Genomic DNA, 18,265 nt, shown 5'->3' with positions numbered 1-18,265 from the left:
GCGCCAGGCATAAGGCCTTAAATTCCACCCGCTGCTGGATGGGAAGCCAGTGCAGTGACTTAATTCCTGCCGAGGTGTTCTGTAGAGACTGCAGTTTTCTCAGCTGGGTCTTATCAATGCCCCAAAAAAGGACATTGCAATAGTCCAGTTTAGACAAAAAGAGCGCCACCACCAGCGTCTTTTGCAATTCTTATGAGAGAAAAGGGAAGATTTTTCTCAAGGTTTTTAGTAAAAAGAAGCAGGAGGACGTGAGGCTGTTTACCTCGGCAGAAAAATTAAACTGGTCATCGAAGAGGACTCTGAGGTTCCTGACCTTGGGGGCAGGACACAGGCATTCCCCGGCCTCAACCGTCCACTAGGAGTCATTCCACCGGCACATGAGACCAGGGCGAATCCATGCCTCCTGATAAGTCTGGCCCAAGGAGAGATTTAGATGTTAAACATTGTCGGGGATAGGGGTGGCGACATCGGCACTGGTGTCTGAGTGACCCCAGAGCAGCCTCGCACCAGGCATCTGTCTGTCTCTTGCTTCATGGTCACTGATGACCACGGGTGGATCTTGTGAGGGACACTTAACATTCACCAGGATGATTCAAGACTTCATACACTAGTTCTGTTGCTTCGATATAATAGTTTGGAGGCAAGCCTTGTGCGCTCACAGATGGCACAGTGTCCTGAGTAATCGGACTATTTTAAGCCAACCAATACGCTCAGCGAAGGAAAACGTCCAAGGGACAAAGGTGTTCCCAAAGCAATTACACTATTAAACTTCAAAGGTTGTCTTCTGAAACATCAACAGTGCAAATTGTACTTGTAACGCTTGCACTACTCTAATAAACAAAGTGATGGCGCAAACTACACCCTGGAACGCCTCACATCTGAGGGGCTGGTGGTGGAAGGGCTGCAGGGGAGCGTAAGTTCCTCCCCACCCTCTTCTGTGACATACTAATCACCAAGATAGAAAACAGACACTCTGAACGTACTGATGAGTTTGAAGTATCTCCTGTCTCATCACCACATGAAACAGGCAGGCAGATTGGTTTATTAGCAAAGTTTTATTGCGTAAAATAAGACATTCTTGGCAAACAGCTCACGGCAGCAGTGTCTAGTTGTTAATCTCACCCCTCACACTAGAAAAGGACACAACTGACCTCACAAAACACATCACAGCATGCAATGAAATACTCCTTACAGTGTCTTTATCAGACAATCTGCTTTGTTTTGTAAATTATGTGAACGTTAGTTTTTGTGTATTTAATTCTCACCAGAATAGCGGCCAAACTCCGGCTGACTTCTACCATATGGTCTGGCTTTACCCAGGCCTTAACCCCTTTTGGTCTGAGGTGGAATCTGAGCTCACACAGATCTTGGGTTGGCAGGTTCCACACGATCCCTTACGTCTTCTCCTGGGTGTATTTGAAGGTTTGGACGGCTCTAGAGCGGACAAACATTCTCTGGGAACTGCGGTCGCTGTGGCTAAATAAAATATTGCAGCGGCCTGGGCCCAGCCCAAACCCCCTACCCTGCGAAAGACGCACCAGGGAGTGGATGAGTGCGTGGTCCAGGAGGAACATGGTTGTCCCACGAGGTGTCAAATGGCTGAACCTACTGTTTTAAATTGCCAGCTTTGCCTCTCCCATGTAACGGGGTGCTGCTTTCCAGCTTGGGTGGCTTGCATAAATACTCCTACCCACACAGTGTTTTTTTTTACTGTCTGTTGGAGATGGAATTGGCTTTACTGTCTAAGATGTATGCTGTCTTTTTTTTTTCTTTTCAAAATGATAATAAAATTGATTATCAAAAAAAAAAGAAAATTCCCACCATAATAAACCATCTCAAAACATTGTGAAATGTGTCACAGTCTCGGCAGTTGAAACTGCGGAATTATATGGTTGGTGCCACCTTTGTATGTTGTTAGAATCTGGACAGCCATGAATCCTCTTTTGATCTCTCAGCCTGGATGGGTTGTACAGAATATTTACACAGCCGGTCTGAAGATACTGACAGCGAGTAGTAGTTCCTGCTTTAGTGATGAAAGGAGTTTATATTTGTTGTACTCAAGTGGTTATGGATTCCTATTTCTTCTCCTAGTTTCTTTTTCCCATGTGCTCAGGTCTTTCAATAATTTTTTGTTGAATCCCAGAAGTTATGTCTATCAGGATAGTTTATGATCCACAGTTGGTAACATGTCCTCAACACTGCACACATTTCATGAGAGTCTGACAGGTTTAATTCGCAGTGAAGCAGCCTCTGTGAAGTTTATTGCTTGGTGATGTGACGTTAGTGATGTTGAAGAACCTACATTCTGTTTGGAGACACTGCGAACGTTGGAGTTTGTCTGTTAACTCAAAGCTCCTCTGACTTCAGAGGAAAGGGAGGATCTCAGCCCGGAAGGATTGTTTGATGTCATGGGAGGTCTAAATTCAGCTGTAGATTCTTAGATGATTTAAAAGATCACATTTCTTTTTTTAAATGAAGGTTTTTTGGCAGTGCTTCGAGAAGGCTTCCATCTTGTAAGTGTTCCTTGAGGTTGCTGATCACCACCTTTTGTTTACAGCAGTTTCCATATCCTGTACAGCGTCATGGCCGTCGCCTGTGTGTTCTTTGATGGCGTACAAGGCTTGCCTTAAAATCAAAGCTCTTGCTTCACACAGTGCAGTCTGTGTATACGCTTTGATGCCGTACAAGGGACCTCTACTCACACACAGTGCAGTTATAAGGCCTCTCTCCTGTGTGTATGCTTTGATGGCGTACAAGGGCTGCCTTAAGAGTAAAGCCCTTGGAACACACAGTGCAGTGATAAGGCCTCTCTCCTGTGTGTACGCTTTGATGGCGTATAAGGGCTGCCTTAAGAGTAAAGCCCTTGAAACACACAGTGCAGTGATAAGGCCTCTCTCCTGTGTGTACGCTTTGATGTTGTACAAGGTACGCCTTCCGAGAAAACCTTTTGGAACACACAGTGCAGTGATAAGGCCTCTCTCCGGTGTGTGTTCTTCGATGCAGTACAAGGTGTGCCTTCCGAGAAAAGGGTTTGGAACACACAGTGCAGTGATGAGGCCTCTCCCCGGTGTGTGTTCTTTGATGCAGTACAAGGTTTGCCTTCTGAGAAAAGGGTTTGGAACACACAGTGCAGTGATAAGGCTTCTCTCCTGTGTGTACGCTTTGATGTTTTAGATGAATTCCCTTCTGAGTAAAACTTTTCTCACAGATATTGCAGTGAAAGGGCCTCTCTCCCTTGTGAGTTTTTTCATGCGTTGCCTTATCAGCAAACCTCATTTCATGCTCAGTGTAGGGATACCGATCTATGTGTGTTTGTTCATGCAGTAAAAGACGCGTCTTTCCAGTAAATGTTTTCTTACACTCAGCACAGGCATAAACTCTTAGGCTGGTGTCTATTCTTTTCTGCCTTGCAAGTAGTGTTTTATTGTTAAAATTCTCCCGGCTCTGTATTCCTTGGTGTTTTCCTTCATTTATTTTATAAGCAAAATTCTTCCTTCCTCCGGAAGCTTTACGTTTCTCTTTCCCATTCATACTTTCTGTCGTCGGCTGCTGTGCTGCAGAATGAAATGAACACTGAGAATTATACATGGGAAATATTTCTTGAAAGAAATGCACGGTTATAATATGAGAAAGGTAGACAATAATATCTAGGAAGGAAGGAAAATGTTACTACCTGTAAACAATCATTTGCTGCTTGTAGTTCTACAGTTCACATGTGGTGACCTCTCATGGGTTGGGTTCTGACTACTAAAAATAATTAATTTAAGATTGAGTTTTCATCTGGAGAACGCTCGTAATCCCATACCAGAAAGGCATAATGCATCAGCGCGCAGACTCCAATTAAAATCATTGTGTTGTTTTTTCCATCGGAGTACAACTGCTTATATGTGTAAAATAAAAAAAATAAACTGCTTAATCTGAGCAACCTATATACTTTACAACCATACAGCAAGTGGGTGATGCATGTGAGCCTGCAACATGACAAGCAGATAGTATTTGCAAGTGAGTAACATTTTCCATTTGCAGCAAGCTGTGGCACATCACAGGTTGTTAAAAAACAAAACATGTATTGGAGGGTCCAGGGGAATATTTACTGACCTCTCATAGGTTGTGCCATAACTTAAAAGAATCGGTAAGGTCCAGAACGCCACAGCCAGGCTTATTCTAGGGACACCACGCCACAAACATATGACCCAACACCTACAAAGCATATACTTGCTCCCCGTTGAGAAGAGTATCACTTTCAAACTCCTCATCCACGCCTACAAATCCCTCAACAACATCGGACCCACATACCTCAACGACCAAATATGTTAATGTCACCAGAGAAATATTTTATGAAAGGATGCACAGAACCACATGTTTCTGCTTTACAAATATCTACTAGAGGTATGTTGGGTAGAAAAGCCATGGTTGCATCTTTATCACACGTGGACTCAGCCTGTGGTATGTCTATGTGGTGTCTCCGCTAGGCCCGGGCGGTAAATTCAGTTCCACTTGCGGAATTTGTGGAATTTGGGTAATTTCACATTCCGCAGAGAAAGTGGAATTGCCAAAACCTCCGCGATCCGCGGCTTCGTAGAATTTTTTGCTAGTTCATGTTTTCAAAATGTGTGTTCACAAGATATTTCCGCCCTGGCACGCAAACAGGAAAAAAGCATTGTGAACGAGCGGAAGAAGTAATTCCGCGTGTTTGCAGAATTCTGTGTGCTCACAGACATTTTTTATGCTGAGCTTTGCGTAACACGACTACGCAAATTGCGCCCACCCCTAGTCTCCGCACGAGTAGAAAACAGAATATACCAAACTGTGCCAGTGCAAAAAATGGTCTTATTTCTCATACATTTTCAATTCTGATAATGCAGAGCATGAGTGCATGTTTAACTCTGGGTGCATATTTAACTTTGTCTTTGTAAACTTGCAGGAACTGTTCATCTACTGATGGGGTGTGTAGTTTGCTAACTGTTTGAGGAAGTGACTGCTACTAGGTAGACAACTATCTACAGTAAGGCTTGAAGTCATGTAGTGTTTTTTATAAACAAGGGAACCCCACTTAATAGAACCTGGGGTGGAATGATGCTTTTTTAGTCACAATGGTTCAGTTTTGGCCTGATTAGGTCCTAGAGGACAGGTATGGGTAGCGAGTATTCAATAAACGCTAGGGAGCAAAGACTGTAGGTATAGGTAGAAAAAAGTTATTTATTTTGATCTTTTTTTCTTTGGATATACATAAATACTTATACTTATACTATATTTCAGGTGCTCAGGTGAATAGTACGGTGCAGGACGTGACAAAAGTGAACAAAGTGAACGGACTGTCACACAACAACAACAAGGTTAAAAAACAATTATATACAATGGAAAGATTAAGAATCCTTGGGTATGTCGACGGCGTTTCGATCTATGTAACTTTAGATCATCATCAGGACTGATGAGCTTCCTGAAACTGTAAAAGTTGGTATTTTAGTTACACATTTTTAAACCTACATATTTATTTATTTGGGCTTGCAATTAATGTGCTCCCCGGGATTGGTAAAATAACATGCACATGTTTGTGTTCCATCATATGCGCATTGAAAAGAGTTTGTCAAAGGTGAAGGGGCAAATTTTCTCACCTTAGAGTGCAACATGTGTATATATATAGCCAAAGGGTTTTTTTTTAAAGCTATATTTAGAAGCATATTTGCCTATTTGGATGCATGCATTTTAATAAAATCATTATAATCACTCAATGACAGGTTTTTTCTTTTACCTTGCCAAGGCATTTTCAGGCAAGGGTGATATTTGGATACTGAAGTTGAAGGTTGCTTACTGTGGAGAACCTAGTAATAATATAAACTGTAATCAATGCCACAGAAAAGTGGCTGTACTCTTCATTACTGCAAACACAAAATTAGAATTAATAACTTTTATTCTAATTTTGTGTTTGCAGTAATTTCTGTGGCATTGATTACAGTTTATATTATTACTAGGTTCTCCACAGTAAGCAACCTTCAACTTCAGTATCCAAATATCACCCTTGCCTGAAAATGCCTTGGCAAGGTAAAAGAAAAAAACAGTCATTGAGTGATTATAATGATTTTATTAAAATGCATGCATCCAAATAGGCAAATATGCTTCTAAATATAGCTTTAAAAAAAACCCTTTGGCTATATATATACACATGTTGCACTCTAAGGTGAGAAAATTTGCCCATTCACCTTTGACAAACTCTTTTCAATGCGCATATGATGGAACACAAACATGTGCATGTTATTTCACCAATCCCGGGGAGCACATTAATTGCAAGCCCAAATAAATAAACATGTAGGTTTAAAAATGTGTAACTAAAATACCAACTTTTACAGTTTCAGGAAGCTCATCAGTCCTGATGATGATCTAAAGTTACATGGATCGAAACGCCGTCGACATACCCAAGGATTCTTACTCTTTCCATTGTATATAATTGTTTTTTAACCTTGTTGTTGTTGTGTGACAGTCCGTTCACTTTGTTCACTTGTGTCACGTCCTGCACCGTACTATTCACCTGAGCACCTGAAATATAGTATAAGTATAAGTATTTATGTATATCCAAAGAAAAAAAGATCAAAATAAATAACTTTTTTCTACCTATACCTACAGTCTTTGCTCCCTAGCGTTTATTGAATACTCGCTACCCATACCTGTCCTCTAGGACCTAATCAGGCCAAAACTGAACCATTGTGACTAAAAAAGCATGAAGTCATGTAGTGGCTTAAAAGGTGGACTTGTTACTCTTGATAAAACCTTAACTGGATGCCAGGGGTGCTCTGGTGGGATAACCATTCCAAACTTTCCCATGAACATTTTCACAAGAGTTTTTCAAAAGTATTCAAGCATTAGTGTAGGCTAGGCCAGCTTCTTTATGTATGTATGTATATGTTATTTCTATACTGCAAACCTAGCTTGAAGCTAGAGCCAATGATAAACATAAATTATTTTTAAAGAAGGAAGTCCTCAACTCTTTCCTAAATGGGAGCAATGTTGGGCGGTCCTGATTGATACAGGGATGTTGTTCGAGATCATGAGTTCATAGATGGAAAAGGCCTGCTAACTTGTTTTTTTTGTTACAGTTCTAAATCTGCAGTCCGATGGAGTTCGCCAACCTCGCATTTATTGCTGAACTTAAGGACAACAAGAATGACGAACAAGTGATAAGGATCCCCTGCGGCTACAAAATCACCTACAAATACAGCGTCAACCGACCAGGAGAAGGCAAAGCCATCATCCCCAAGAACACCCACCAACTGACCACTTACTCGAATGACTCAACGACTACCATGGAACACCTCCCCTTCCAGATCCAGAGCAACCCCAACACCACCATCCATGGCTCCCAAATCTACAGGACCCCCGGCACCCACCCTTCAATGATGCCATTGAAGACCTCATTGCACCCCAGGCTCTAGCATCCACCGATTACATCCTACTCAGAAACCTCAACTTCCACTTGGACAACCCCAGTGACCAAAACACCGACACCCTACTGGAGAACCTCGCCAATATCGGACTCAAGCAGCTAGTCACCACATCGACCCATACAGCCAGACACACGCTAGACCTTCAACTACAGCCACACCACCGAACTCCTCTGGACCAACCCGCACTGTGTGCACCTAGCCATTCCCACCGTTCACCATCCCCCTCTCCCCCCCCAATGACCCATCTGTTATAGCTGGAACAAGGCCACCGAAGAACTTCTCATCAACTTTCTCAGCATGACCGCACCACCAGCAGACGCCAACACTGCAGCACACAACCGTCACCAATGGCTCTCCAACTGAGCTGACACAACAGCACCCCTCAAGAAAACACCAGGCAGGCAAAACTTCAAGAAAGCCATCTGGTTAACTTCAGCCCTCCACAAGTCCAAACGTACCAGCAGACAACTCAAGAAGAGATAGAAAAACAACAAAATCCCAGAAACCCAAGCAACCTTCAAAACCGCTGTCAACGCACACCACCTTCTCCTTAAAACCACAAACAAAAACGGCCATCAAAGACAGAATCAAACGCACACAACAGCACAGAAGTCTTTGCCATCGTCAAAGAGTTTGCTAGACCCAACAGCGAGACCACAGATGTCTCACCCTCCCTAAGACCTCAGCAACAAACTCAGCACATTATTCCACCACAAGATAAGGCAGAACTATGACAACTTTGACACCCAAGAACCTGCTACAATGCCTGCCACCACCGCACACAACAAGGTCTTACCTCAACATATCGTGCTCAAGGGGACTCCACTCACCACAGATGACACACTCTCGACAATGCAGGGCATCCACTCCCACTGAATCTTTGCCCACATCACATCTTCCATTGAACAGCCGCAGCATCAGCTGCTCAATCAAAACTGTCACCTTCTCTGCCAGCTAAAAACACGCCACAATCAACACTGCTGAAGAAGCTGTCTGCCGACCCGACAGACCTCAAGTACCTCAGACCTATCTCCCTAGTCCCCCCCCTTGCCAAGGTCATCGAAAAGGCCATCAATGCCCAACTCTCCAAGTTCATTGAAGCAAACTATGTCCTGAACAAATCCCAATCTGGCCTCCAAAGCAATTATAGCACCGATCCCGGACTCCTCGCCGCCATCGACGACATCCGCTCCGTCCTCGACTCGGGCGAAACCGCCACCCTCATCCTACTGGACGTCTCGGCCACCTTCGACAACATCTCCCACCGCACCTAATCACAAGATTCCAGGATGCTGGTATCCACGAAAAATGCAGAAAGAACAATTGATGGACAGAATGCAGAACAATGTCATACATTCACCCCAGTACAGAGATCTGGGCCTAAATCCATCGTTTTTTTGCTCACCATGCGATTCCAGTTTGGACCCAGCCATATGCAAATCAGCCTTGACCCTGCACCCAATGGGAACAGTCCAGTCCGAACTGCCAGGCCAGGTCCTCCTTGGACTGGAAACAAGCATCCAAGAACTGGTAACAAGCATCCTAGGACTGGTTTCGGTGTGTCACCCCTCATCAGCCAGGATAGCTCGACTCCAGTGGCATGGAGAGCCGGGACCTACGTCTGGGCATACCCATTCCACTCAGGGTGACAAATGCAAAAAGAACAATTGATGGACAGAATCCAGAACAATGTCATACATTCACCCCAGTTCAGAGATCTGGGCCTAAATTCATAGTTTTTTGCTCACCATGCCATTCCAGTTTGTACTCAGCCATATGCAAATTCGTCTTGACCCTGCGCCCAATTTGAACAGTCGGGTATCAACGACAAGGCACTGGACTGGATCCACTCCTTCCTGACCGGTCGAACACAGAGTGTCAGACTGTCCTGTTCCTCTCAGAACCTACAAAGATCAGCCGTGGAATGTCCCAGGGCTCCTCCCTGAGCCCCACCCTCTTCAAAGTCTACATGCCCCCCCGCACCCCCACAGCCGCTGTCAGAAACCACAGACTCAACATCGTCTCCTAAGCCAACAACATCCAGCTGATCCTCTCCCTCACCAACGAATCTACAGCCGCCTGATTCAACTTTCATAGCGGAACGAAGGTCGTTGCTACCTTGATGAAAGACAGCTGCCTCAAGCTCAACTCAGACAAGACCGAAGTACTCATCCTGTGACCCGCCCCCTCAGCCTGGGACGACTCCTGGTGGTCCGTCGCACTACGAACCCCTCCCACTCCTACAGACTGTGTACACAACCACTGCATCATACTCAATTCCTCACTCACAAAGAACCACCATATCAACGCTGTATCCTCATCCTGCTTCAAACGACATTCAGCTGGATCCCCACAAAACCTAGAAAGACGGTCACACACACACTCATCACCAGCAGACTTGACTACGGCAACGCACTCTACGTCGGCGTCACTTAGAAACAGCTCACGAAACTACAGAACGTCCAAAACGCCACAGCCAGACTGGTCCTAGGCATCCCCTGCTGCAGCCACATAACACAGCACCTCAGACAACGCCACTGGCTCCCAATCATCAAGAGAATCCCCTTCAAGCTCCTCACACATGCCTACAAAGCTCTCCACGACATAGGACCAGCATACCTGAACCACTGCCTCACATTACATGTACCCGCCTTCTCCTACCTCAGGCAATACCTGTCGCTGCTCCAATTCAGGAAGGACTTCAGGACCCGGCTTTTCAACGGAACCTCCACGCCCAGAGGGATCAGAAGCCCCCCCCCTCCGCTCAGCGCCTTAAGACCCTCAGGGGTGAAGAGCTGCATTATACAAACTCCGGATTAATTGAGCAATGCCTGCTTTTGAGAGTAGAGCCCACTGGGTCTGTGAAACTGAATATATCAGAGGATCTGATCCAGTATGAATGATGTGTACACGTGGGCGAATATGGGATTGTAGGAAATCATGTGCCCACTGGGGTTCTCGCTCTGGTGTTACCGCAATGACTTGCATTGTATAATTATACCCTCACTGTCGAGTCCCAAGCGATATATTCATAGATAGGGTTCTACTCTTCAGCAATGGAACAGAGCATCGAATAATACAATGTGATACTTGCTGCCATAGTTCTCATTTCACCCCCTCCCCTCTAGTTTGCTAAGCTGTTAAGGGGCAGGCTCTATTGCTTGGACTCATTATGATCCACCACAAAAGAACGACATAATCTGATGGACCCACATGCATTTACATAGTAGAAACAAACTGCTGGATGCTATAGAAACAATAATTATACTATACATTTGTGACAGGTCGAGTTTAAGTCCCATTTCTATGTTAACTAATGACAGAACCAAAGCGGATGCCGAATACCATGAAAATGAATGTAAAGCTCTAAAAACTGTATGAATGAACAAAGAGGATTATAATGAACCTGTTTTTAGTATGGTGCATTGGTGCACAAAACAAATGTATCCTAAAAAGGATTGCGACTGGATCCGTGAGAGGCGCTAGAGAGAGCAACACGAGAGAGAGAGAGCGTTCTTCGCAGAGGAGTAGGCGAGAGGAGGCGGCAGCGGTGAGCGCCGGTGAGCGGCGGCGGGAGATGAGAGGCGGCGTTCCTGCCGAGAACCGTGGCTGTAGCTGAGTACAAGATGCCCACGAGCCGCCCATAACCGCTCGCAAGTCGATTTCAAGCTGCGGTGCGAACTGCATATCGGAGCACTGCAGCCCCGCAAAAGCAAAAGCCGCATGCTGCCGAACCAAAAGCCTTTGAACTCCTGAGCCTTCAAGCTGCGGTGCGAACTGCATCTCGGAGCACCGCGGCTCCGCTGAAGCAAAAGCCGAATATTAAGTGGGGGCAGGCCACCAGCTGTGGAGGAGAAGCGAGAGCTGAGGCAAGGCTCCCGGGCAGTGTAAGCAGACAGAGCTGACAGAGCTGGTGCCGCAGGTACGGCAGAACCAACGCAAGGCACGGAAGCAGCAGCTAACCAAAGGAGACGATCGTGACAGAGGGCTATTGACAGCAGGAAAGCCCCTGAGTCCCTTGAGTTTAAGAGGGGGTTTTAAAAGGCACGGCTGCAACAAAAAAGTTTCTGACATCAGGACACCAGGACACTAGGAAGCCCCTTTGGAAGCCCCTTTGGAGACTAAGAGGGGGGTTTTGCAAAAGCTGGAGCAGCGGTTCGACAAAGAGAGAACCAGCACAAGAGGCAGAAGCAAAGCGCCAGAAGCCGAGCGACACCCCCTGAACCCAATCAAGAAACAAGTAAGGAGTGGTAAAAGAACAGGGTTCAAGGGTCCAAGGGCCAAAGGGGACGGTAGAATCGAGAGGGGCGGTAGAAAATACTGGCACTTGCATGGTACTAGTCCAGTCAACCTAGTTTTTGGTACCAGAGCAAAGGGGCTGGAGAGTGATACCTATGAGAAAAGTACATTTTGATGGACTAATAAGATATAACAAGTCATAAAGGCGAGCCGAGGTAGCGGAATCAGCCATTCATACTGAGTCCATTTGCTGTAACATAGAAATAAATTCTTACGCTCCTTGCCAAAAAGCTAATTATCCAATCATCCAATCCCCGTTTATACTCCCAAGTGTACTCCCCCGACGGCAGCTGTCGCGCAGGCGGCAGACGGGCTTGGGGATTCCAGGGAAAGACAACGCAGGAGAGGAGCAGGAAAAGACAAAATTCCGGAATATTTGTCTAACATGCGGTCAGGAAAAATTCGACAATCTCGAATACAGAAAGCAAAAAGAAGGTTGACAGTAAAAGGGAAAAAAGATGAAGGGAATAAAAGCAATATAGAAGAGTCAACCAGGAACGAACAACCTGACCAGGCACCTACTCACATGGCGGAACCTTTTAAGTTTGGAGGTGAAAAGTTGAAATACAATTTTCAATTCTCAAAAGAGCAAAGGGCAACAACACTAAACAATAGCAATGGTGTAAAATCTCAAAAAAGTCCAAAACACCCAATCTGCTCGATTTCATCATGCAAAAAAAGTAAGATAAGAAATGACTCGGAAATAAGTATAAGTCCTAACCCCAAAGAAAAATCGACAATAAAAAATTGGCTGATAAAAACCTCGGCACAAGTTCATGCACCTCACAACCAAACAAAGTCAACACCCAACAAAACATCAGATGAGGTTAACGAAAGTAGCCCAGTCCCCATTAATCAGAGCAATTTAGGATCCCAAACAAATCTGCAGAAAAGCGCACAAAAGATCGAGTGGTCCAAATCTTTCTCGATCTTCGATGAAACGGAATTGCGTAGAATGCTCGAAGAAAATACACACAAGGAAGCCGACCCAACGCAACTAAGTCTAGAAAATTTAAGAAAATTGGAATACCCGGATAACATTGGTGAAAGAAAAGCTAATGGTCAAGAAAGGAAGCTAACAACTGCTCCAATAATCCTTACATCAAGCCCAATAAGACAACCTGTGGACAAGAGCCAAGACGCTACCATAATAAAGAGCACAACAAAAGAAGAACACCCTATAACTATTTCTTCTTTAGAAAGTTTAAATAGATCAATAGGGGTACACCCACAACAAAAGGAAGGAAAATCCACACTTTGGGGGGATGTGCTCCTAAAAAGTTTACAACAAGCAATTAATGCGCTGAACTTTCAATCCAACAAACCCGACGTGCAGGTAGATTTAATGAACCTAATTGCATCTCACATAGCGGGAATAAATTTGAAACTGGAAAAAATTTCGTCATACATCACAAAAGAAAAGGAGGAAGATAAAAAATGGAAAGAGAAACTAATAGATCAAAACTGCGTTTGTAAGGACATAATAGATAAATTAGCAACCTTACCAGATATCTTGAAAGAAATATTAGCAGTAACAAGTGGGAAAACCAGCAAAGGTGATAATCCCAATACAGAGGATAATAAAAACGGAAACCAAAACAGAATAAGTCACATCATCGAGGAAGAAAAAACTTTAAATGATACAGATGAAAACGAACAAATAAAGAGAGGTCTGGGAGAAAACAAAACAATGGGTTCATCGGGTACATCAGAACCTCTAACAAAAAGACAGCGGAAACGGGCAAGGAAGGCAAGAAAAAATGCTACCAAAAGTAAGCAGGCAAAACAATTCTTTGCCATCTTCGAACAGAAGACAAAAGAGGCCAGAATAAACCCAATCACAGACACCCTTACCAAAGAAGACGGAAACAAAGAAACAAACACCGACGAAGCAGAGGAACAAACAAAACCTCCAGTCAGAACCAAAATAACAGCAAACACACAAGGAAAATCAAAAGACGAGGAACAGTCAACTACAAACAAAGCCAATGACAAAAGCAAAACGCTAAAATCAAACTATATAGAGGTCTCAGAACAACAAAAAACAAAGGAAAATAATCCAAAAAGGGAATGTGAAACATGGGACAGCAAAGGATTAATTCAGCATACTGAAGGAAATTCACCACACATCAAGGAAAAAAAGGAAAAAGAGCAAAGCCAAAAAACAGAGGCCGATCAAGCGAGGAAATCAAATATTGGCCTGATCATCACAGCAGGAAATAAAGGAAGAACATGCAGAGACCACGAATCTGAGTCAAACAATAAAACAGCCAAAATGGAGGAATTTTTCAAACAGGTCAAGAAGAAACGCACCTCTTACAACAAGCATGCACAGTAGATTCCACTTGTCCGGACTTAACAACTATGGCCGGTCAAAATGACAACATATCCCACATTCGATTTGATCCAACAGAGGGAAAAAGGAAAATTTATCAAACCGGACATCCCGAAACAGCAAGAATGGAAACAGAATGCAAATTACTGTTCAAGCCGGAATTCCAAACAAAAGGAAATTCAGACACGCTGAACAGGGGAAATATCCTTCGATTAATCGAAGAGATACCAATACTGAGGGGGATAACAACAAGTGACGTGAAAGCAGTTGAATTTATCCAAGGAAACACAGATATGGACTCAGAAATAAGCAGTACCACCTGGGCATCTAAAGAAATAGCAGAACTCATATTCTCAACCAGGACACATTTTACAGAATGGGGAATAACCTTAGAGCGTCTCACCCCAATAAAATATCCATTTCCCTTACTAATCAACAAGATTACTCAACCTAACAACGTAAAGGGAAAAACCCAAACAATCCTGAAAGGAGCAAGAAGAAATCTATTTCGGAACAAGATCTGAGTAGTACTAAAACAAAGCAACTATACCAGGGTCTGAAGTAACACAATGACTGGTCCTGGTTGGCACAGGCGCTAAACTCCCATCGATCCTGATGTATGTAAATTGATACAAAACAATCGAAGACCAAATGCCAATTTATCCCCAAAACCAGAAACAAAAATAAGGATTTGCTCGTGGAACGTACATGGTTTCAAAGAAATGTCCCAAGACCGAGAAACAATAGATTACCTGAATAAATTTGAAATAATTCTACTCCAGGAAACCTGGAATGTAACCCCCAGGCAAATCATGGGATATGAGGAACATCACATAATGGCAGAAAAATCTGCAAAGTATGGACACCCAAGGGGAGGTCTGTCAATCTTTATTACCAATAATTTTGACTGGAAAACTGAAATGCTTGACTCAGGAGAGAATTGGATACAAGTGATCAAAGTAGAGCCGAAAGCAAACAAAAAATACCCTGGATGGAGTTTACTCATTATAAATCTATACATTCACCCAGACAAGGCGACCAAAATTGAAAAAGCTCTAACTTTGATAAATTTGATAAAATCTTTACACAGAACTTACCAATCGCACGAGATATTCATTTCCGGTGACTTCAATTGCAACCTAATAAAAACAAATAGGAAAAAGGATAAAATCCATAATATTTGGAGCGATCTGGAACCACTAGGTCTAACAATCCTAAATGGAAAAATGGAGGGAGACGTACCCGCCAAAACCACTTTCTCCAGTGGGAAAAAGAACTCCATAATTGATTTCACCCTAACAAGCAATTAACTAAAAAATAACATAGAATATTTTGGAATACAAACTCGACCTGAGAGTGACCTCTTCTCACAAGAGACAATAATGAGGTTAAACACCGAAGAGAAAACACAATTAGAATTCCTTTCCGCAATTCCGGAAATATACAAACTGAAAAAAATCAAAAGCAAGGGCCCAGTAAAAAAGGAGATAACGGACTCAGTTTTAGAATATGAAATTTGTTCTACGGGCATGGAAAACCAATCACCCATAGCAAATTGGGAAAATCTACATAAATTTGTGCTGGGAAAATTTGCAATAAATACACCGGTAATTTATGGTCACAAAGCAAACAAAGAGCTGTGGTACAACACCAAACTAAGAGATAAGAAAAGGGAAATTGCGAAAAAATTAAGAATAAGGGCAGCAGAAAAAAGGTCAGGAAATGAAGTAGATAATAACGACATACAAAAAATGAGGAAAGAATATAAAGAGGACTGTAGAAAAGCTCAAAAAGCTCACACAGAAGAAATCCGGGCAGATCTTTTAAGAACAAGTAAACTACCAAATAGTGGAGAATTTTGGAATATAATAAATAAACTTTTAAAAGTAGTTGGTGAACAAGCCAATATAGGAATAAGTGAAACAATATGGGCCGCTTATATTAACAATCTGTACAACATCCAGAGCTATTCAACCAACATAGAAACAACCAAAAACCTAAAAAAAGATCTAGAACAAAAAGATACAGTTCCCGGACAATGGAAGAACGTCCAGCAGGAAGGCACTGCCCAAGAGGAAAAAGCACAGTTGACAACGATTAAACACCTAACCGCACTAATAAGGAAAATGAAACTGGAAGGAGCAGCTGGCCCAAATGGAATGCCGAACGCCTTATCAAATATGACACCGACTTCTGGGCAAAATACTTGACCCCACTATTTAATTATATTCATAAAGAAAAAAAGATCCCACCGTCCTGGCAAGGAAACATCTTCCATTCAATTCATAAAAGTGGATGTAGAATGGAACCCGGGAATTACAGATTAATAGCTTTAATCGATGTGGAGGCAAAGCTTTTCTCATCCTGTATATTGTCCCTACTTCAACATTGGATGAAAGACAATAATATAATACCCAAATTTCAAACCGGTTTCAGGGAAGGTATGGGCTGCTTAACCAACCTGTCAGCACTGTCGTTATTAATCGAAGGAGCAGGGAAAAGAAAGACTGGATTAATAGCCTGCTACATAGACCTGAAAGCCGCCTTTGACCGAGTCCCCAGAAAACGCCTATGGAAAAAACTGGATCTTTGGGGTCTACCGCCGGCATTAATGGAAACAATAATGGCACTATATAGCGGAACATGGGCAAAAATAAAACTGGGAGACGGAAGAAGAATATCTGCAGAATTAAAAATAACTAATGGCCTCAAACAGGGCTGCGTGCTCTCCCCAAGCCTTTTCAATATATATCTGGCCGACCTAAAAGACCATCTCCAGAATGCAAACGGACATCCGCCAAAATTAGCCAACGAAAGTATTCAGTTTCTCCAATATGCCGACGACATAGTAGTCTTAAGTCAAACGCCAATAGGCCTACAAAGAATAATATCAGAATCAACAAACTATTTTGAAAGAGAAGGCCTAGAACTAAACATCAAAAAAACAAAAGTGGTGAGACTAGCGGGCAATAGTAGAAGATCTTTCAAATGGTACACAAAAGACAGACAAATCGAGGAAACAACTGCTTATAAATATCTGGGAGTCACAATAAGCAAAAACATGTCACTTTCAGACCAAAAAAGATTCATCACCGCAAAAGCACAATCACTGAGCTTCGCGTACAAAGTTCTCCAAGATAAACTGCAATGTCCATCATATGACCACCTGCTAAAGGTAATGGCAGCCCAAGTTTTACCATCACTCTCATATGGACTGGAAATATGGCATGGAAAAGAAGCAGCCATTTTAAATACCCTCCAGACAAAAATATATAAATCTGTGTTCCATCTATATAAAGGATCAGCCCCGGCTCAAATAAGACTGGAATTTGGTTTACAACATCAAATATATCAACGGAAAGCAGCTCTAGTGAAATGGTGCTGGAAACTAAGATCGGCGGAAACGGGCTCTTTAAACAACTTATGTTGGCAAGAAATTAAAAAACAATATGACCGACATGAATCCAATTCATGGGGCAATGATCTGCGAGCATCACTAGAAACCCTCAAAAGAGAGGAGATCTGGAAGAAACCACCGGAAGAATCATCTTTCAAATAGATTTGCAAACTAAATGCAAAAGCCTTATCTTTGGTAGAAGATAAAAAGACTTTGGCCAAGCGGCGCCATGCATGGACCATTTTAAATTCATACAAACAATTAAAACCTCAAGCCTACCTCATAGCGCACTTCCGGCTATCTTTCAAAACAAAATTCATGGACCTCAGAATGGGAGACCACTGCTCCAAAGACTTGATCCCGTCATGGAAAGACACGCATCAGGGACGAAGTTGTTGGCTATGCGACTACCACAGTGAGACCTTGTGTCACCTCCTGTGCACATGTGAATCTTCCATAGAAAAAAGGAAAAATTTATTGAAACCTATTTTTAATATGCTACAGATTCGTACCTGCAGGCAAGCTGTGACCAGCTGGATGGGAGCAGGTTCAAACATTCTAATATGCCGCGGGTAAAATTCATGAACTTTGTAGAGACTTTGCTACAAAAAAATAGAAACAGACCACAGATAAGGCCTGGGAGGAAGTATTTAATTAATGAATGCAAAAACAAATTTTAACCACATGAACTTTTAACCTGTTGTTATTTTAACAGAATTTTTGTACATGTATGCTTTATGGTTGTGACAAACCAAATAAAGTAAATTCTGACTGACTGATTGCGACTGAGGATGT

General features: G+C 43.0%; 1 protein-coding gene across 1 annotated transcript in view; it reads right to left on the bottom strand.

Moving 5' to 3' along the window:
* Window positions 1–2,580: 2,580 nt before the first annotated feature.
* Window positions 2,581–18,265, bottom strand: part of LOC144757994 (uncharacterized) — a 37,410-nt gene continuing 21,725 nt past the window's right edge. The window contains exons 4-5 of the mRNA XM_078646406.1: window positions 2,699–3,554; window positions 2,581–2,644 (exon numbers count right to left, since the gene is read on the bottom strand). Of these exons, the coding sequence (XP_078502532.1) occupies window positions 2,581–2,644; window positions 2,699–3,554 (920 nt within the window). The remainder of the gene's footprint in view (window positions 2,645–2,698; window positions 3,555–18,265) is intronic.

The sequence above is a fragment of the Lissotriton helveticus genome, chromosome 1_1 (genome assembly GCF_964261635.1).
Source record: "Lissotriton helveticus chromosome 1_1, aLisHel1.1, whole genome shotgun sequence".
In the NCBI taxonomy this organism is placed as follows: domain Eukaryota; kingdom Metazoa; phylum Chordata; class Amphibia; order Caudata; family Salamandridae; genus Lissotriton; species Lissotriton helveticus.
Note: the sequence above shows the minus strand (reverse complement) of the source record. Positions and strands in the feature narration are given on the sequence as shown.